General features: G+C 51.3%; 1 protein-coding gene across 4 annotated transcripts in view; it reads left to right on the top strand.

The window, feature by feature from the left end:
- Positions 1-12,426, top strand: part of CTNNBIP1 (catenin beta interacting protein 1) — a 47,178-nt gene extending 34,752 nt beyond the window's left edge. For all 4 annotated transcript variants that reach the window (XM_086344411.1, XM_086344408.1, XM_086344410.1 and 1 more), the window contains one exon: positions 11,806-12,426. In XM_086344411.1, the coding sequence (XP_086200537.1) occupies positions 11,806-11,864 (59 nt within the window). In that variant the 3' untranslated portion in view covers positions 11,865-12,426. The remainder of the gene's footprint in view (positions 1-11,805) is intronic.
- Positions 12,427-20,944: the final 8,518 nt, after the last annotated feature.

Genomic DNA, 20,944 nt, shown 5'->3' with positions numbered 1-20,944 from the left:
CCTGTCATGTGGTTCTAGATGTGGCTTACAGGCCGTGTATGTTTCTAAGCATAACAGTGTTTTACCTGAGGGGCAAGTGTGATGGAGGTGGTTAGCATGGTATTTCAGGAGGGCATCAAAAAGTTGGAAGGGTTTCCTGCTGCTATTTTCTGGACTTTTCACCTCCGTGCCCCTTTAAACATGCTCGCTCTAAGCTCTGGGTCTCTCCCTGACCCAGAGCTGCTTCCAGGATGAACGCCTGGCCAGTCCCAGTTCCAGGCCCCCAGCTCACTTGGCAGAAGCCTCCTTGGGGCCATTCACCTGCAGACCTGCCATCTTCCAGCCATGCTCCATGTGAACCCTCATCTGGCTGTCCCGGAGCCGGAGGGACCCCATCGAGACATGGCCCCTTGTGTTAAGGAAGCCCACATCCTTTCTCTTGCCCCTGGAGCTGTTCTTGCCCTCTTCTTGGCCTTGGCATGCTGGCTCCCCAAGCCTGTTCCAGCCTCTGTCTGATCACACTCTTTCTCAAAGAGACTTTCCAGGGAAGGTCCCCAGCCTGAGCCAGCTGGGCGGTCCCGGGGCGCTGCTGGCTTTCCCCCGCGGAAGCCAAGGCTGCGGGCTCTGAGTCTGCTGCCAGAGAGCCTAAAATAGGTCATTTGGTCTCAGGGTTACACTGAGAGCCTTGTTAAAATAGCTGTGGTTGTGAGCAAGCCAGTGGGGAGCCAGGGCCTCAGGGGAGAAGAGGGGAGGGCAGGGCTCACCCCACCCAGTGCATAGCTCCTCCGGGGATCAAGCAGGATCACCCCTCTACACGTCACCCCTCTTGACCCTCTTCAGCAGCGCATGGGTAGGGGTGCCAGCTCCATCTCCCTTTCACAGCCAGCGTCCTTCCTGGAATCCTCTCCTACACCCTCTGGCCTCTGCTCTTGGGCTGCCTCTGCTGCCCTGTCTGCCCTTCCGGGGTTGGCCCCGAGTTCCTTCTCTGGCTCCTGAACTGCCCACGCGTCTTTGCTTCCACGGAGCCCTTGTCACATCTCATCGGGAGCCCGCGGTCCAGCTCTGGCCCAGAGCGGGCTCTCTCCCATCCCCATGTAGACAGAGGCTCCCTCTCCATGCAGACCAGCTGCCCAGGTGCCAGGACCTCCCTCTGCCTACATGTGGCTCCTAGGCTTCTCCCAGGGCCTCCAGGTAATAACCAAGTCTGGATGAAATTGCAGGCAGGCCCCAGGAGAATGCCAGTCAGTGGGGTGGGAAGCTAATCTTTTTAATCAACACTTTCATGAGAATTACTTGTAACCTAATAATGATAAACGTGAACTAAAAAAATCTCATATACATTGAATTCAACTGAAAAAGTAAACCAGGAAGACTTGGTAGGAGATAACTTGTATCACAGAAAAAGAAAAAGGCTTAAGAAAGGGTGAGGATCACACTGAGGAGCAGGCTGGTTGCTCTGTTCAGCATCTGGCTCTGGCTTGTGGAGGGCTGCCTTGACCCTCCCTCCTTCACTGGTGTGACGTCTGCTATTGTGTGGAGCTGAGAGCAGGGACCTCCAAGCCCTGTGCACCTCTGTACCTTCCTCCTGACACCTGCCTGGGAGAGGCAGACCTCTGTCCTGGAGAAGAGCATCAAGGGCCCCTGAGATCAGCAATGGCTCCTTCCTGCACACAGTCACCCACTGATCTGGATGCCAGGCAACAGCTCCCAGCCTCAAGCTGCCAGCACAGCCAGGTAGATGGAAATGGGAGTAAACACATAAAGACCTCTGGGCACAGATCCCAGGATGACTGACCCCACGGGCAGGGAGCCCACCTAGAAAGCCCCAGAGAAAAGGTGCTGTTTGCCTGGGTCTTGAAGGATTCACTGGTGGCTCAGATGGTGAAGAGTCTGCCTGCAATGCAGGAGACCCGGGTTTGATCCTTGAGTTGGAAAGATTCCCTTCCTGGAGAAGGAGATGGCTACCTACTGCAGTATTCTTGACTGGAGAATTCCATGGACAGAGGAGTCTGGCAGGCTACAATCCATGGGGTCCCAAAGAGTTGGACACAACTGAGCAGCTAATGCTAAAGGATGTGCAGGAGTGCATGTGGACAGACAAGGAGAAGGATGGCACAGACCGAGGGAGTCCTAGAGCCTGCCCAGCCCCGGGCAAGTGTCCCCCAAGGGGTGAGTGTGGGTGGTAAGTGACTGGAAAGGCAAGTGAGCTCGGAACAAAGTAAATTCTGGAGATGAGGCCACAGGGGTTTCCAGGACCTGAGGGGTGGGATGGCCAGGCCAGTGGCTGTCCATCTAGGGTGAGTGCTGGGGAGAGGTCACAGGTCAGATACTGGGGCAGAGAGACACCCAGAAGGTCACAGCAGTGTTCTGTGAGCAAGTGGGGGTGGGGTCGGAGGCAAGGCTGTGTGGACGGGGCTCCTGGACTGAGCAGCTACAGTGAGGGGCAGGCAGGGGCCCCCCAAGTGGGCAGTGTGTGGGATCCTCCAGGAGCAGGCAGGGGTTAGGTCAGAACCCAGGTGTAAGGAGGGAGCAGATTTGGGGATTGGGTGTGGGTGAGGCCCCCAGGGAAAGCAGGCAGAGGGAGGGGAAGTGGAACCCTGTGAGCACAGCACCACGGCCAGCAGGGGGCGCGAGGGAGCGCAGAAAGGAGGAGAGGAGCAGCTGGCTCACCATCAGGGTCCCCAGGGTTCCTAATTAATGTCAGTGCTGCCTTTTCCCAAAACAGTGTCTGTGGATCCTGGCTGGAGGCAGTTTGCTGAGGGCCGGGAATACATGGTGTGAAGCCGTGGAAGCAGGGCAGAAGGTTGGATGAGAAGAGACAGCAGCTCAGGGGTGGGGACCATTTGTAGCATTGAGTTCTAGGAATGTGAGCCACACAGACCACTGCACCTGAATCATGGAGGGCACTTGCTAAAAATGCAGATGCCTGGGCCCTACCCGAGCCCTGCTGGATTAGAGAGTCTGCCAGGTTGGCCTGGACATCTGCATTTGAAGCAAGACCCCAGGTGGTTGTGACGCCCTCCAGAATTTGAGAATGTGCTGGGACTCTGGGTGAAGACCTGGCCCTTCCTGACCCCTGGAGGGACCCCCCTGCCCCTTCCAGATTCTGTCCCTTCACACAACTCTCTGTAGTGTAGGAGAGCTTCCATTGCAGGAGCTAAGAGACTTGATAAGGGGCACCTCACCTTGGAAAAAAGACCCTGATGCTGGAAAGATTGAAGGCAGGAGGAGAAGGGGACAACAGAGGGCGAGATGGTTGGACAGCATCACCGACTCAATGGACATGAGTTTGAGCAAGCTCCGGGAGTTGGTGATGGACAGGCAAGCCTGGCGTGCTGCAGTCCATGGGGTCACAGAGTAGGACACAACTTAGTGACTGAACAACAATACCTTGGAAAACAACCCCCAGAAGCAGGATGTGTGTGTTGGGCTCAGTGGAGTGCAGGAAGGGTGGTGGCCTGGGGTTCCTGGGTCTAGAGCAGAGCAGGTGTAAAATGGCACCTCCAGGGTGTGACCTCACCAGGTGCTGTTTGGGATGTTTCATGCTGCAGATGTTATCCGAGTCAGTCCAGTGGGTGGATGGGATACATGTGTTTTGCAGATGAGGAAACCGAGGTGGACAGGCAGGGACTAGGCAGGGTTCAGACTCTGGCCCAGGTACCCCTATCCACCTGAGGAGCCCAAGCCTAGGGAGGCCCGCGTTGGCCTATCAGGAAGCCCAGTGCCTCTTCCAGGAGCCCCCTCGCACCTAAGCCCATGTGGCCCGCCTTCTGCAGCCAGGGCACCTGGTGATACGGTTGCCAGCCTGGAGCCCAGAAGGTGTCACCGAGCCTGGAGCATGCTTGGCTGCTGAGACTGTGGAGGATCTGGGGTGCTGTTCCCAAGGCAACCAGTGTCGTGCTATCTCTGGGGAAAAGCCATCCTCTGGAAACTTGGGCAGCAGAGCTGAGAGGCACAGAACCCTGGGCTCCAGGGCCACAGCTGCTCAGAGAAGCACATGACACCCAGGGGGTCTGGGTCTCTGTGGGGGGAGGCCTCGTCCAGGGTGGGGCCTGGCCTCAGCCCAGTGGACACCTTTGCCCTTTGAAGAGTGTCTTGGACCTTTTTTCCATGCGGGAGCCTTGCTACCTGGCTCATCTCTCCAGAGCAGGTAGCTGAGCCGTGCTGTTTGGGGTAGCCAGGTAGCCAAGTAGCAGATGCTGGTTGCCATGGATGGCAAGATAGTGACCTCAGGGGATCAAGAGGGAATGCCACAACCCAAGTGACGTGGTCAGAGAAGGGGCAAACAGCGGAAATGGGAATCACCCTGGACACTTTGGAGCCTGTGGCCGTGTGCATGGAGGGATGACCCAGACCTGGCAGTTGTGGTTCCCTGGACAGTTTTGAAGAACTTTTACCAGTAAACTCCCTCTGCAAAGTTAACTTTGCCCAAGTTAACCTCCAGCTGGACTTGGGAGACTGTGTGTGTGTGTGTGTGTGTGTGTGTGTGTGTGTTAAGTGGCTTCAGTCGTGTCCGACTCTGCAGCCCCATGGACTGTAGCCCCTCAGGCTTCTCTGACAATGGCGATTCTCCAGGCAAGAATACTGGGGTGGGTTGCCATTTCCTCCTCCAGGGAGACTCGGAGGGTTGGGGTTTTATTTCTGAGTTTTCCAGGCCCCGGTCCTTTGCCCTCATTAGGAAGAAGTCAGGAGGTCACGAGATCTCCAGCTCAGAAAGAAGTCATCCTGGGAGGTTCCAGCCAGGGGTAGGTGTGAGGTTTCAGAGCAGCTGGGGCACAGACTTGGAGGCGCCCGTGACCCTGGATCAGGGGGTGTGGGTGTCCTCACCCATGGCAGATACTGGTGCTGAGCGTCCCCCCTTTTCTCTGAGGACATCTGCACAGGGCTGTGTCCTGCACTGGGGGCCCTCGGGCTGGCAGCCTTGGAAGCTGGCCCAGGCTCTTGCACTTTGTGTCAGTTTCATGGGAGGGATTACCCTCAGGGTTCCCTGCCTCCTTGAGCACAGGCTCCTCCTCCGAGCTGGGCTTTAGGGGAGCTGCAGCTGGATGGAGGCTGGAACTGCACGGTCAGCACATCCCAGATATCAGGAGGCTCTGTCTATTCCTTCCGCCACCTGGTCTCTTTGTCTCCGCAGGGTCCCTCTTGGAGAGGGTCAGGGGTGGTATCTGGAGCTGTCCTCGTGGGCGCTGGGACTAGGCCTGCTCCACTGAAGGTCTGTGCCTCTCCTGGAAAGGGGCGAGTTCTCCACTAGGATGTCCCCTACTGGGTCTAAGAAACAGGCCTTCGATGCCCTTCCTCCATCCACTACTTCAGGGCTACAGTCATCCCTGTTCCTCTTTCCTGCTCTTTTTCACCCCTGGGCCTTTCTCCAGACCACGCTGCTCCTTGCCGGTCTGTCCCACACACTGCAGAGAGCTGCTCCCCAATCGCAGCACGCTGGTTCCCTTCAGAGAGCCGGGCCGGGCTGGGGCCATGGGTGGTGCTGGTGTGTGGAGCCTATACTGGGCTTTTGATTCTGTTGGTGTGAATTCACCCTGAGCTTGCAAACAGACCAGTGACCCCATTGTCTGTCTCCCGCCCCCAGCTGGGGGCCGGCTTTCCTTTTCTAAGCTCCTGAATGTTTGTCATTTTTCTCTCCCCAGTCACTTGACTGGACTCCATTAAAGAGGCAGAGCTGAAGTGGGACATGGGATGGAAAGGCCCACTGGGTGCTCGGCTCTGGTTCAGAGAGCTACGCCCTCCCCAGCGCCTCGGCCCCGCTCTCCGTAGCAGGCGAGCCATGGGACTAGGGGGGCATCTGGAAGAGCAGTGGGCCTGGGCAAGGGACAGGGTCTGGCCGGGCTCCTCCCAGGTGGGCTTTCTGGACTCCACGTTCAAATTCCTCTAGGGCAACCATCCCAGGCCTGCTTCTGTGTGCTTTGTGAATCCTGGGTCTTGCTTCCATTCTCATGGGGGCAGAAATATGGGTGCACACTCTGCCAGGAGCAGCCTTAGTGCTCAGGCTAACTGGGGCAGGACCGATTATTTCCTTCTCCTGATAGAAAACGACAAAGCATGTCATGCTGCATGCGTGGTCTTCCAAGTCTGTACCGGGTCTTCGCTCTGCCTCTGATTCACCAGGTTGTTTCATCTCTCTGAGTTCCTCACCTCCAACGATTCATCCTGTGTCACTGTTTTAGACACTGGTCAGGGAAAGCCTGGGGAGGTGACTGTGCACCGACTGGCATGAGGTGTGAGAGCTGTGAGATGGACTTGGGAAGAGCATTGAGGCCAGGGAAGGAGCAGGTGCAAAGGCCCTGAGGCCCAGGTTCCTGTGCCTGAAGGACAGGCAGGAGCCCCTGTGGCTGGAACGGGGTGAAGGCAGAGGAGGCGTATGGTAGGAGGAGAGGAGGCAGCCAGAGGCCCGATAGCATTGGGTCTTTCAGCCACAGGGTGGAGTTTGGAGTTTCCCTTGAGTGTGATGAGAAATCGTACAATAAGCCACCTTTAGAGAGTTTTGAACAGAGGAGTGGCAGGAGCTGACTCATGTTTTAAGAACCTCCTTCTGACTGCTGTGTGAATAGATTGTCAGGGGCTAGAGTGGAGAGATCCAGGGAAAGGGTGCAAGGGGCTAGCGAGAGGGGTAGTGGTGGCCTGGACCAGGGTGGCAGTCGAGGAATGGTAATGAGTTCAGGATGCATTTTAAAAGTAGAGTCAGCAGGACTGGCTGATGTGTTGTATGTGGAGTGTGTGTGAGAGAGAAGGAATCAGGAAGACCCCGGGGTTGGAGGTGCCATCGCCTGAGGTAAAGGAGGCTGCAGGTGCAGCAGGCTTGACATTCCACCAGCAGTGTATGAGGGTTCCAGTTTCTCCCGAACGCTTGTTATTGTCTGTCTTTTGATTCCAGCTGTCCAAGGATATGAAGCGACGTCTCCTTGTGGTTTTGTTTTGCATTTCCATAACGAATAATGATGTTGAGCATCTTTTCATGCACATGTTGACCATTCACATATCTTTGTTGGAGAAATATCTATTTGAATTCTTTGCCCATTTTAAACATTGAGTCGTTTGACTTTTTATTATTATTGAATTGTGTTATTTATATATTCTTCATATGAATCCCTTACCAGATTTGCAAATATTTTCTCTCATTCTGTAGGTTGTCTTTACTTTTTTTAATGGTATTTTTTGAAGCATAAAAGGTTTTAACCTTGATAAAGCCCAACTTATATATATATATTTTTTCTTTTGTTAATGGTGCCTTGAGTGTCTTATCTAAGAAACCATTTCCTAACCCAAGACTATGAAGATTTACTCCTGTTTTCTTCTAAGAGTTTTTATACATCAGCCCTTAGAATATTTAGGTCACTGCTCCATTTTAAGTTAATTTTTGTGTATGGCACAAGACAAGGGTTCAGCTTCATCTTTTACATGTAAGTATATCCAATTGTCCGGAGAAGGCAATGGCACCCCACTCCAGTACTCTTGCCTGGAAAATCCCATGGATGGAGGAGCCTGCTAGGCTGCAGTCCATGGGGTCGCTAAGAGTCAGACACAACTGAGCTACTTCACTTTCACTTTTCACTTTCCTGCATTGGAGAAGGAAATGGCAACCCACTCCAGTGTTCTTGCCTGGAGAATCTCAGAAATGGGGGAGCCTGTTGGGCTGCCACCTATGGGGTTGCACAGAGTCGGACACGACTGAAGCGACTTAGCAGCAGCAGCATATCCAATTGTCTCAGCACCATTTGTTCAATTCTTTCAAATTGAACCCTTGGCACCTTTGTCAAAATTTAATTGACAAAATTTAATTAGTGGTTTATGGAAGGGTTTATTTCTGGATTCTCAATTCTGTTCCCTTGATCTGTTCCAGTTCTACCCAGACTTGTTTACTGTAGCTTTGTAGTAAGTTTTAAAATTCAAAAGTGTGGGTCCAACCTTGTTCTTTTTTCTCAAGATTATTTTGGCTATTCTGGATGCTTTGCATTCCCATATGAATTTTAGGAGTAGGTTGCCAGTTTCTGCAAGAAAGGCAGCTGGGGTTTGATAGAAATTGTGTTGAATTTCGTCCAGCAATTTTTTTTTTTTTTTGGTTGCACTGGGTCTTGGTTGCTGTGTGCAAGCTCTCTCTAGTTTTGATGAGCAGTGGCTTCTCTTGTTGGAGAGCACGGGCCCTGGGCATGAAGCCTTGAGTAGTTGCAGCACTTGGGCTCAGTAGTTGCAGTTCTCAGGCTCTGGAGCTTGGTAGTAGAGGTGCACAGGCATAGTTGCTCCAAAGCATGTGGGATCTTCCCAGACCAGGGATCGAACCCATGTTCCCTGCATTGGCAGGCAGATTCTTATCCACTGTACCACCAGAGAAGTCCTTAGCAATGTTTTAGACATTGGTGTTTTGTTCTTTTTAGAGTTCAAATTTTGTACTCCATTTGTTAAATTTATTCCTAAGGATTTTATTATTTTTGCTGCTACTGTAAATGAAATTATTTTCTTAATTTCATTTTCAGATTATTCATCCCTAGTTTATAGAAATACAAATGATTTTTGGTATACTGACCTTATATCCTGCAACTTTAACTTATTTATTAGTTCTAGTAGTCTTTCAGTGGATTCCTTAGGATTTCCTATATGTGAGATCCATATCCTCTACAAATACAGTTTTACTTCTTTCTTTGCAATTTGGATGCCTTTTATTTCTTTTTCTTGTCAAATTGCCCTGGATAGAATCTTAAACGTAGTATTGAATAGAAGTAGTAAGCATGGATTTTGTCTACTTGTTCCTAATCTTGAAAGGGGAGAGCTTTCAATCTTTCACCATTAAGTATGATAAGAGCTATGGGTTTTTAGTAGATGCCCTTTATCTGGTTGAAGAAGTTCCCTTTTATTCCTAGTGTGTTGGGTGTTTTTTTTATCATGAAGCAGTGTTGAATTTTGTCAGATGTGTTTTCTGTGTCTATTCGAATGATTATATAGTTTTTGTTCTTTTTTCTATTGATAGGAGTTATTACATTAAGTGATATTGGGGTATTAAACCAACCTTGCATTCCTGGGATAAATGTCACTTGGTCAAAGTATATAATCCTTTTTATATGTTGCTTGCTAGTATTTTGTGAGTGTTCTTGCATACCATAGGTGTTATGAATATGTGTATTCATAAGAGATACTGGTCTGTAGTTCTCTTACCTTGGGATGTCTTCATCTGGTTTTGGCTTTATCTTTTAATGGGTCAGAGAGTATGGTGGAACAGGAGAGACCGATCAGCTTCTCCCCTCCTTTACACACTGCATCTGGTGGGAAAGGACAAATAGAAGCTCTGAGCCCACGTCCAGACAGGGTCAGCAAAAAGTACCAATGGGGTGTACCAGCCTCGTCTATAAAATGAGATGGTAAACCTAGCTGATGGCCCAGAGGCAGTGAGCTGGGCCTGCTGGCTTCTCTAGTATCTTCCTGTTGTGAGCCCTGCATTTCCAGGACAGACAGATCCTCTAAGGAAGGCCCCACATTCTGGCCTCAAAGGAGAAGGAGGGCTCGTGAGGGTCAACTTTGGAGATCCCTCCTGGCTCTAAAGTTCTAAGAACTTGAATCATAATAATGAACTAAGCAGTTCACTCTCCACTGGGTGATCGGCCCCAATTCCTTGGAGGAAGGGGAAGGGCCATATCCTCGCCTCACAGCCCGCAGGGTCAGGCCCTTGTTGAGTGACAAATGCCAGGCCAACCAGTGTAAGAAAGGTCAGAGGAGGCTCTGGAAGAGCCTGTCTCGCTCTGGGTCCCCAAAGGAAAGTAGATCCCTGGTGGTGAGCCCTGGAAAACAGTGAGTCCTTTAGGAACAGAACAGAGCCAGGGTGGGCAGTGGCTCTGTGGGCCCTTCATGCACTGGCTCCAGCAACAGAGTGGGAGGCCCTATAAACAGGAGCCGCAGGTCCCCAGCCCTCTCCGCCCCAGCCAGGGATGGGCTGACCAGCTGGCGGAGCAGCCCTGGCGCAGAGGTCTTGTTAGGGAGTTGCTGGAGTCCCTCAGTGACCTTGAGGAGGTGACTTCTTTCTCCACCTCTTAGAGTGCAGCCCAGGTACACTCATCCTGCAGCCCCTGCGTCTGGGCTCCTCCAAGGAACCGATGGCCATTCCCTCTGCAGACTCACTCTTCCCTACTAGGGTGGCCGGTGCTATTTTTGTGCCTGCAGCTCAGCACAGAGGCCCAAGGTCCCTGCAAGCAAGCCCACGGGACAGGCCAGGAAAGCAGTGAGTGGGCTGCCACTGTGCATTGCCTCTTTGCTGACAACTCCCCTTTCACGGTCTCCCTCCAGCCCCTCCTGCTTAGCGAGCTGGAGAGTCGGCACTCGGGAAAAGCCAGCATCTGTTAGGTAACCGGCTCAGCTGCCATGCAGGGTATGATGTAATCTTGGATCCTGTGGTTGCTAGGAAAATTCTGCCCGCAGTGATACTGCGTGGTCCGAGGAGCGAGGCGAGTACAGAATGTTCTCAAGAAGACAGGGGAAGGATTGCTAGGGCTTCCCAAGCATAGGAGCCCGGAGAAGTTGGATGACCGAAGCTCCTTTCTAGAAGCTTGTTCCCCTTGGCGGGAATAGAGGTTGTGCTGGTAGCAGCAGACCGTCAAGTCAGGTGGGGTTGTGCGGCAGGGTGACTCCCCTTGGCAGCGGCACCTTGGTGCTCTGGTGCCAAACTGCAGGCACTTGTCTGTCATGTGACATCCTTCTGGAGGGGCCCTCCTCCTGCAGCACCAGTGCTGGGCGCCTCCTCTGCTCCTCCCGGCAGGACAGTTAGGAAGGAGGCACGAAGAAGCTGCCTTGGGAAGTGGCAACTCCCTGTGGCGTGGAAGGAGCTGGCCCACGCCATGCCCTGGGGGGCAGGCGGTGATGGAGTCCTGCCCTCTCTCCGGTTTCCCATGCCAGCAGCTCCACCAGGCATCGCTCCCCCCACCCACCCCACTACCTCCCGCTCAGTGGCCCCACACCCACTGTGTTGCTGTTCCAACCCTTCCCTCCCAGGGAGAATTCCTCCAGCCGAACAAAACTGACTGCTCTTTAATGTTCAGGGCATGACCAAGAACCTAGGTTTAGAAAAAAGGGGTGAGATGTGGCAGGACCCAGGCAGGGGAGGCAGAGCGGGACCTGCAGGTGACCTCACCTGCCCCACAGGGCCTGTGCTCAGCCTTCTTCCCAGCAGCTCCGGGGGAGGCAGGTCTGCATTCCAGACTCTCCCCCTCCTCCCTCCTGCCTTTTCTGGCTACAAGTCAGAGCCTGTCTCAGGGAAAACAAGACAAAGGAAGTGGTTTCATGAGACCCTGGACCAGAATCCTCAAATCTACCATGAAAAATAGCAACAGAAAGATTATGGCCATTATCTGTCTCTGTAGCAGCCGGGCTGGAAGTGGGCCTGGCTGTGCTCCTCTGAGTAGGTGATGGGGTTTGGACAAAGAAATGACTGCTAGAAATCAGGAGGGAGATCCTCCAAAGGGATGGAGACGAGAGTCTTAAGAAGGAAGAGGGCGTTTCCCAAGGGCCCCTGGCTTTGGTGACCTTGGACCAAGGGTCACCGGCAGAGAGAGCCCTGCTCAGGACAGCAGCCTGGGTTCTTGTCCTGCTCCCGGCTCTTGGAGGTATAGCCTAGAGTGAGCCTCTGAGCTTCACCCTGGCAACCTGCCGCAAGAGGCCCTGCAGCTGGGTTGCTGGCGAATCCTGGCCAGGCTGTAGGGGAGGCTCAAGAGGGGTAGTGGGTTTCCCAAGAAGCACTTTGTTCTTAGAAAGCACCCCTCCTTCGAGGACTGACACCGCATGGGGGCCGCAGCCCAGTGCCAGATCCAGCAGCGGTTCTCTCCCTATGGTCTGCAGGTGCGGAGGACGTAGTGATGGCGTTTTCCAGGTCGGAGACGGAGGACCGGAGGCAGTAGCTTCAACCCCCGTGGAACACCCTGGAAGCTGGCCAAGGCCAGGGGATCTGTGTGGACCTCACCGCTGAGTGGCAGAGGGTCATCTCCCCTCCCCCTAGCCCCCCACCCCACCCCACTCTGCCCCGCCCCACGGCCACTCAGCATCCTCGGGGGAGACACCAGTGGTGCGGTCACGATTGGCTTAAAGGGACGGACTCAAGATTGGCTGCAGGAAGAAACCTTTTTATTTTTAAATCTTGACCAATGGAAACCTTTTTATTTTTATTTTCTGACTCTTATTTTAAAAAAAGAAAAAAAATTTGCGCCTCGGGTGTATGGCTTCCCAGGAAGCTCTCCGAGCTCTGGTGCTTTATTTGGGTCACTCTTTAGGAACATGAGGAGGTCCGATTGGCGGCTTAAACTGGAAAAGGATTTGATTGGCTGGCTAATGGGAACCTTTTTTTTTCTTTGATTGGCTGCAGGTGTTATGCTGATCACAACAGCTCCTCTTTTGAATGTCGAAAACAGGGTTTGGGACATTGGTTGTTATATTTGACTTGAAAAAAAGAAAGAAAGAAACCAAGTGCGCTTTGCAATATTTATTACACAAAGAGCCTGCTGCTGTTTTCACGTGTTTTGTGTTTGCCTTCCACTGGTTTAGGCGTGTTTCGTTTTCCATTGGCTCACCCATGACTTCTGTCACCATGGGCCACCCACCCAACTTGTGGTGGGTAGGCCCTCTCCAGTGGGGTGGTGGGGGAGGTCCACCTGGAGAGTGCATTTGCATTAATGAGCACACCTGGCTTCATCAGCAAGGGGACCTCCCCGCTCAGGACCCCAAGCAGGATCCACAGCTGGAAAACAGAGCCCCCAAGGTTGTCCTGAATGAGCAGCCCAGAGCCTAGAGGAGACCATTCACCAGGATCACTTCTGCAAGTTGGCAACCAGCCAGCCTCCCTCGGTGAGAATGGAATTGCTCACTTGCACCGTCCGGGCCTCTCCAGCCTGCCCTCACTGGGCAGGGTGCCTCTTTCCCTTCTTCAGTCATCATTCCCTCTGTAGCCAACTTCCTGAGATCTCATCCGGGCAGGAGCTGCTCTCAGCTCTAAGACCCAAAACGTAGCAGAGGTCTCTGCCCGGGAACCCAGAACCCACACCAAGGCCTCAGGTTGGCTTACAAGGCCCAGGAGGCCTTTGGCTCCAACCACTCCACCACCACCACCTTCGCCCCCAGGCTCCTCCCTCAGTGTGTGCTGCCAGTGGGTCCTGATCAGCCCCCAGAGGCCTCTCATCTGAGGCTGCGCCCTTCACTTCAGAAGACTCTCCCGCATGGCAGCTTGGAAGGGACAGGGGACAGTGTCATTGTTTATAAAGTGCTTGCTGGGACAGTCTGCTGGGCCTTCACTGAACAAGTCCCACCAGGCTGGCCCTCCACGCCGGCCCCCAGAAACACACTACAGAGCACTGAAAGGTCTTTGAAGGGCTGCAGGAACCCCAGGTCTTCCCAGCTGCCCTCCTCCTCCCCTGAAGGCGGCCGTCCTGCTTCCTGCATCTCTCACTGGAGGGGTATGTGGGTGAGGAATGGAGAAGGATGCGGGCCTGGGGAGGGGAAGTCTCCACCCATGCCCCCCACACCCCCACCCCTGGAGGGCATAGACAGCTGAGGCCTGCTTCTTGCCCCAAGAACCCAGAGCCAGGAGAAGACACTCAGAGCCAAATTTCCCCTTCTCAGGGTGGTCATGGAGCATGGGAACCGAACGCTTGCATGTCTAGGGCCCAAGCTGGGGAGCCCCATGGCTATTCATGCTGCACTCTGAGCTTCCTCTGAGCCTCGCCCCAGAGGAAGACTCAAGTGTCACGACCTAGACACCCACGTCCTCCTGCACACACAGGCCTCCGGCACTGGCCAGCTGATTAGCCTGGAAAGTCGATTGATCCCCAGGGGACAAGAACTGTGGGGACCTGGACCGGGGCCCAAGAACATCTTCTTTCAGGAGGGGCAGTGTGTGGACGCACATGTGTGTGAGTTTACACACACAGACTCACACACACACACTCTCTCTCACTCCCAGCTCTGTGGCCTGCAGCTCCAGCTGACCACCTGGGGAAAGGTGAGTTTTTGTTCAGTCACCCCACCACCACCCAGGGTTGTAACATCTGTCACCAGGCATCAGTTCTGATGCTGCTGACCACCCCCTCTCCTAGTACCTGTGGCTCCCATAAAGGTGTGTTCCTCTCCTTGTCAAGTTCACGAGCCTCCCTCTTGTAATGAGAGTGGCCCTGACCTATCTCATCTCCTGAAGGAGAGAAATGAAAGTGTTGCTGTGGGTTCATATCTCTACAAATATTTCTGCTGGAGAAAACAATTAACAGTAAAGATTTTTAATAGTTGGGCGTGTGAGCTGATTTCCCCACGTCACATGGACTCTGCCGCTGGGGCCCATCCCCGCCAAGCGGGTGAAAGCACCATGTTTGCTGGTTGAATTGTCTGTGGTCTTGAGTAGAGCTCAGGGTTTGGAGGAATTTCCAGATCTCCTCAGCCCAGCTGACACGTCTGTAGGAGGGTGAGCGCCCTTTTTGACCTGGCGGTTCCAGGTTTTTTCCTGGTTGGGCTGAGGTCACAGCCATCTTCAGACGTGAGCTCCCCACTCAGCAGACACTGAGCACCCCCTCCATTCTAGACACCCAGCATCCCGTGTAATGGCAGTGTTCTTAGAAATATTCGTAACAGGGTTCTATCCTGGTCCTGGAAGATCCCACATACCTCCAAGCAGCTGAGCCCGGGCACCAACAACTACCGAGCCTGTGCTCTCGAGCCCCTGCCCTGCAAGAGGAGAAGCCGCTGCAATGAGAAGCCCGAGCACCGCAGCTAGCGAGTAGCCCCTGCTTACCACAACTAGAGAAAACCTGCACGCAGCAGCAAAGACCCAGTGCACACCCAAAAATAAGAAAAAAAGAATGCTTGTAACGTAAGTCCAGTGCATCTGTCCCTTCCATCATCCCAGAAACAGAAGATTTGTTGGTATTCAGCTGTATATTCAGCTTTGGAAGCTGAAATCATTTCTGCTTGAGCAATTTTTGCTTTGGAAGCATTTTCTAGGATTTTTCATTTCCACCCTTCATCGTCCCATTTTAGGTCTTTTTTTTTTTCCTACTTACATAGACTCACTGCTTCTATTTCCTTTTTCGAAGAGTTTCACTGGGTGCTGAATTCTATGAGGTTTACAGAATATGGGGTCTGATGGCACAGTCAACATCATTCAATCTTAGGGTTGGAAGAGATGGAGCTTGTCGAGCAGTCCATGTAGTAGACAGCTGTGGGGTTCCTCTGAAACATCTCTTGAAAGGGCTTGTCCGGCCTTTGGTTGAGCACCCTCTGTGAAAGTGAAAGTGCTAATTGCTCAGTGGTGTCCAACTCTGTGACCCCATGGACTGTCGCCCGCCATGCTCCTCTGTCCATGGACTTCTCCAGGCAAGAATACTGGAGTGGGTTGCCATTTCCTCCTCCAGAGGATCTTCCCAACGCAGGGATCAAACCCAGGTCTCCGGCATTTCAGGCTTTCCCATCTGAGCTACCAGGGAAGCCCAGTCTAGGGCTGTGGAACTCACTGCCTCGTAAGATAGCTCTTTCTGCCTCCAGGTAATTTACGCTCAGCCTTGTATTGAGTTGGTCTGCCCTTCTCTGTAACTTCCGTTTCCAAGAAGGAAATTATAGTTACTGAGAGACCAAAAAAAGATAGCTGTGTTAGCTAAAAACTACATAGAGACACATCAGTTCAGTCACTCAGTTGTGTCTGACTCTGTGTGACCTGATGAATCTCAGCACGCCAGGCCTCCCTGTCCATCACCAGCTCCTAGGGTTCACTCAGACTCACGTCCATCGAGTCAGTGATGCCATCCAGCCATCTCATCCTCTGTTGTCCCCTTCTCCTCCTGCCCCCAATGCCTCCCAGCATCAGAGTCTTTTCCAAGGAGTCAGCTCTTCACATGAGGTGGCCACAGTACTGGAGTTTCAGCTTCAGAATCATTCCCTACAAAGGAATCCCAGGGCTGATCTCCTTCAGAATGGACTGGTTGGATCTCCTTGCAGTCCAAGGGACTCTCAAGAGTCTTCTCCAACACCACAGTTCAAAAGCATCAATTCTTCGGCGCTCAGCCTTCTTCACAGTCCAACTCTCACATCCATACATGACCACAGCAAAAACCATAGCCTTGACCAGACGGACCTTTGTTGGCAAAGTAATGTCTCTGCTTTTGAATATGCTACCTAGGTTGGTCATAACTTTCCTTCCAAGGAGTAAGCGTCTTTTAATTTCATGGCTGCAGTCACCATCTGCAGTGATTTTGAAGCCCAGAAAAATAAAGTCTGACCCTGTTTCCACTGTTTCCCCATCTATTTCCCATGAAGTGATGGGACCAGATGCCATGATCTTCGTTTTCTGAATGTTAAGCTTTAAGCCAACTTTTTCTCTTTCTTCTTTCACTTTCATCAAGAGGCTTTTTAGTTCCTCTTCACTTTCTGCCATAAGGGTGGTGTCATCTGCATATCTCAGGTTATTGATATTTCTCCTGGCAATCTTGATTCCAGCTTGTGTTTCTTCCAGTCCAGCGTTTCTCATGATGTACTCTGCATAGAAGTTAAATAAGCAGGGTGACAATATACAGCCTTGATGTACTCCCTTTCCTGTCTGGAACCAGTCTGTTGTTCCATGTCCAGTTCTAACTGTTGCTTCCTGACCTGCATACAGATTTCTCAAGAGGCAGGTCAGGTGGTGTGGTATTCCCGTCTCTTTCAGAATTTTCCACAGTTTATTGTGATCCACACAGTCAAAGGCTTTGGCATAGTCAATAAAGCAGAAATAGATGTTTTTCTGGAACTCTCTTGCTTTTTCCATGATCCAGCGGATGTTGGCAATTTGATCTCTGGTTCCTCTGCCTTTTCTAAAACCAGCTTGAACATCAGGAAGTTAACGGTTCACGTATTGCTGAAGCCTGGCTTGGAGAATTTTGAGCATTACTTTACTAGCATGTGAGATGAGTGCAAATGTGCGGTAGTTTGAGCATTCTTTGGCATTGCCTTTTTGGGATTGTAATGAAAACTGACCTTTTCCAGTCCTGTGGCCACTGCTGAGTTTTCCAGATTTGCTGACATATTGAGTGCAGCACTTTCACAGCATCATCTTTCAGGACTTGAAATAGCCCAACTGGAATTCCATCACCTCCACTAGCTTTGTTCCTAGTGATGCTTTCTAAGGCCCACTTGACTCCACATTCCGGGATGTCTGGCTCTAGATGAGTGATCACACCATCATGATTATCTGGGTCGTGAAGATCTTTTTTGTACAGGTCTTCTGTGTATTCTTGCCACCTCTTCTTAATATCTTCTGCTGTGTTAGGTCCATACCATTTCTGTCCTTTATTGAGCCCATCTTTGCATGAAATGTCCCCTTAGTATCTCTAATTTTCTTGAAGAGATCTCTAGTCTTTCCCATTCTGTTGTTTTCCTCTATTTCTTTGCATTGATTGCTGAGGAAGGCTTTCTTATCTCTTCTTGCTATTCTTTGGAACTCTGCATTCAGATGTTTATATCTTTCCTTTTCTCCTTTGCTTTTCGCTTCAAGTGGCTTTTGTCAGGTTAAGTTATGTACAGAAGCTCCCCACCCCCAGCCTGCCTCCTGAGTGGCATTGTCAGTAATTAACCTTGGACTTAATCGGCTCTTTTAAGCTCGGCCCTTGTGCAGAGGGAGGGGTTGGCTGGCCCGGATCCCACCTGCCTGGAGTCTGCTGCTGGAAGTGGGGAGGGAGGAGTCTCCCATAACTGCTTCAACAGGTGAAGGGGAAACATGGGCAGGATTGTCTCTCTTGGGGTCCCTCAGCCCCCATAGAAGGCAACCTTCTGGGTCCACCTTCCTAATTCCAGGGGACCCCAACAGCGGGATTAGTACTGCCGAGGCCAAGACAGCTTGGGGCCACCTGAGCCTGAGGGAGGCTGGGAGGGGGGAGAGTGGGGGCATGGGGTGAGGAGGGAGACAGGGCACCTTGCCTTTGTTGACGTTTCCCAGGCCTGGGGAGAGGGTGGTGGAGAATCAATGAACCTTCCCCCTAGACCCACAGTGAACAGCACCTATGAGAATCCAGGCTGCTCCAGCTTTTGAACCGGCCCTTTGTGGCAGGGAAAACGATCCCTCTGTGGCACCTGGTTCAGTGGTGGTGGCTGCCAGAGCAGGGGAGATTTCTGGGCCCCAGGGGACCACCCATCCATCACCCACCTGCCCGCTCACATGGCCTCCCTCCCTCTCTGTCTGTCTCTTGCTTTCTCTCAGGCTCATGGCCACCCATTCCTTTCCTGGAGGATGAACTAGGCCTAGACTAACCTGAGGCCTTGTTTGTCGTTTTTGGCCATGCCGCACAGCATGTGGGATCTTAGTTCCCAGACCAGGAATGGAACCCGCCCTCACTTCTGCAATTGAATCTTAACCACTGGGGAAGTCTCTGAGGCCATGTTTAGAAAACACTTCTGGGAGTTCCCTGGTGGCTTAGTGGTTAGGATTCCAGGCTTTCACTGCAGTGGCCCTGGGTTAAATCCCTGGGCAGGGAATAAAACAAACAAAAAAACAAAAACACCTTTCCAGCCAATGAAGCAGCTTTCTCTTCTAGGGCAACAACTGGTATTTAGCGGACTTGGGGAACCATGACTACTGGTCCTGATTTAAAGAAAAATTAAAGTGTTAGTTGCTCAGTCATGTCCCATTTTTTGTGACCCTATGGACTATATAGCCCACCAGGCTCCTCTATCCATGGAATTCTCCAGGCAAGAATACTGAATTGGGTTGCCATTTCCTTCTCCAGGGAATCTGCCTGAGCCGGGGATTGAACCTGGGTCTCCCGGATTGCTGGCAGATTCTTTACCATCTGTGGTACCATATAGTGATTTAAAGAAAAGAAAAGTTCAGTTCAGTTCAGTCGCTCAGTCGTGTCCGACTCTTTGTGACCCCATGAATCGCAGCACGCCAGGCCTCCCTGTCCATCACCAACTCCTGGAGTTCACTCAGACTCACATCCATCGAGTCAGTGATGCCATCCAGCCATCTCATCCTCTGTCGTCCCCTTCTCCTCCTGCCCCCAATCCCTCCCAGCATCAGAGTCTTCCAAGGAGTCAACTCTTCGCATGAGGTGGCCAAAGTACTGAAGTTTCAGCTTCAGCATCATTCCCTACAAAGAAATCCCAGGGCTGATCTCCTTCAGAATGGACTGGTTGGATCTCCTTGCAGTCCAAGGGACTCTCAAGAGTCTTCTCCAACACCACAGTTCAAAAGCATCAATTCTTCGGCGCTCAGCCTTCTTCACAGTCCAACTCTCACATCCATACATGACCACAGCAAAAACCATAGTCTTGACTAGACGGACGTTTGTTGGCAAAGTAATGTCTCTGCTTTTTAATATGCTATCTAGGTTGGTCATAACTTTCCTTCCAAGGAGTAAGCGTCTTTTAATTTCATGGCTGCAGTCACCATCTGCAGTGATTTTGAAGCCCAGAAAAATAAAGTCTGACCCTGTTTCCACTGTTTCCCCATCTATTTCCCATGAAGTGATAGGACCGGATGCCATGATCTTTGTTTTCTGAATGTTGAGCTTTAAGCCAACTTTTCACTCTCCACTTTCACTTTCATCAAGAGGCTCTTTAGTTCCTCTTCACTTTCTGCCATAAGGGTGGTGTCATCTGCATATCTCAGGTTATTGATATTTCTCCCGGCAATCTTGATTCCAGTTTGTGTTTTTTCCAGTCCAGCGTTTCTCATGATGTACTCTGCATAGAAGTTAAATAAGCAGGGTGACAATATACAGCCTTGATGTACTCCCTTTCCTATCTGGAACCAGTCAGTTGTTCCATGTCCAGTTCTAACTGTTGCTTCCTGACCTGCATACAGATTTCTCAAGAGGCAGATCAGGTGGTCTGGTATTCCCATCTCTTTCAGAATTTTCCACAGCTTATTGTGATCCACACAGTCAAAGGCTTTGGCATAGTCAATAAAGCAGAAATAGATGTTTTTCTGGAACTCTCTTGCTTTTTCCATGATCCAGCGGATGTTGGCAATTTGATCTCTGGTTCCTCTGCCTTTTCTAAAACCAGCTTGAACATCAGGAAGTTAACGGTTCACGTATTGCTGAAGCCTGGCTTGGAGAATTTTGAGCATTATTTTACTAGCATGTGAGATGAGTGCAATTGTGCAGTAGTTTGAGCATTCTTTGGCATTGCCTTTCTTTGGGATTGTAATGAAAACTGACCTTTTCCAGTCCTGTGGCCACTGCTGAGTTTTCCAGATTTGCTGGCATATTGAGTGCAGCACTTTCACAGCATCATCTTTCAGGACTTGAAATAGCCCAACTGGAATTCCATCACCTCCACTAGCTTTGTTCCTAGTGATGCTTTCTAAGGCCCACTTGACTCCACATTCCGGGATGTCTGGCTCTAGATGAGTGATCACACCATCATGATTATCTGGGTCGTGAAGATCTTTTTTGTACAGGTCTTCTGTGTATTCTTGCCACCTCTTCTTAATATCTTCTGCTGTGTTAGGTCCATACCATTTCTGTCCTTTATTGAGCCCATCTTTGCATGAAATGTCCCCTTGGTATCTCTAATTTTCTTGAAGAGATCTCTGGTCTTTCCCATTCTGTTGTTTTCCTCTATTTCTTTGCAATGATTGCTGAGGAAGTCTTTCTTATCTCTTCTTGCTATTCTTTGGAACTCTGCATTCAGATGTTTATATCTTTCCTTTTCTCCTTTGCTTTTCGCCTCTCTTCTTTTCACAGCTATTTGTAAGGCCTCCCCAGACAGCCATTTTGCTTTTTTGCATTTCTTTTCCATGGGGATGGTCTTGATCCCTGTCTCCTGTACAATGTCATGAACCTCATTCCATAGTTCATCAGGCACTCTATCAGATCTAGGCCCTTAAATCTATTTCTCACTTCCACTGTATAATCATAAGGGATTTGCTTTAGGTCATACCTGAATGGTCTAGTGGTTTTCCCTACTTTCTTCAATTTAAGTCTGAATTTGGCAATAAGGAGTTCATGATCTGAGCCACAGTCAGCTCCTG

Source organism: Bos grunniens, chromosome 16, assembly GCF_055505025.1.
Source record: "Bos grunniens cultivar Pamir isolate PY7600 chromosome 16, Bosgru_T2T1.0, whole genome shotgun sequence".
NCBI classification, from domain to species: domain Eukaryota; kingdom Metazoa; phylum Chordata; class Mammalia; order Artiodactyla; family Bovidae; genus Bos; species Bos grunniens.
Note: the sequence above shows the minus strand (reverse complement) of the source record. Positions and strands in the feature narration are given on the sequence as shown.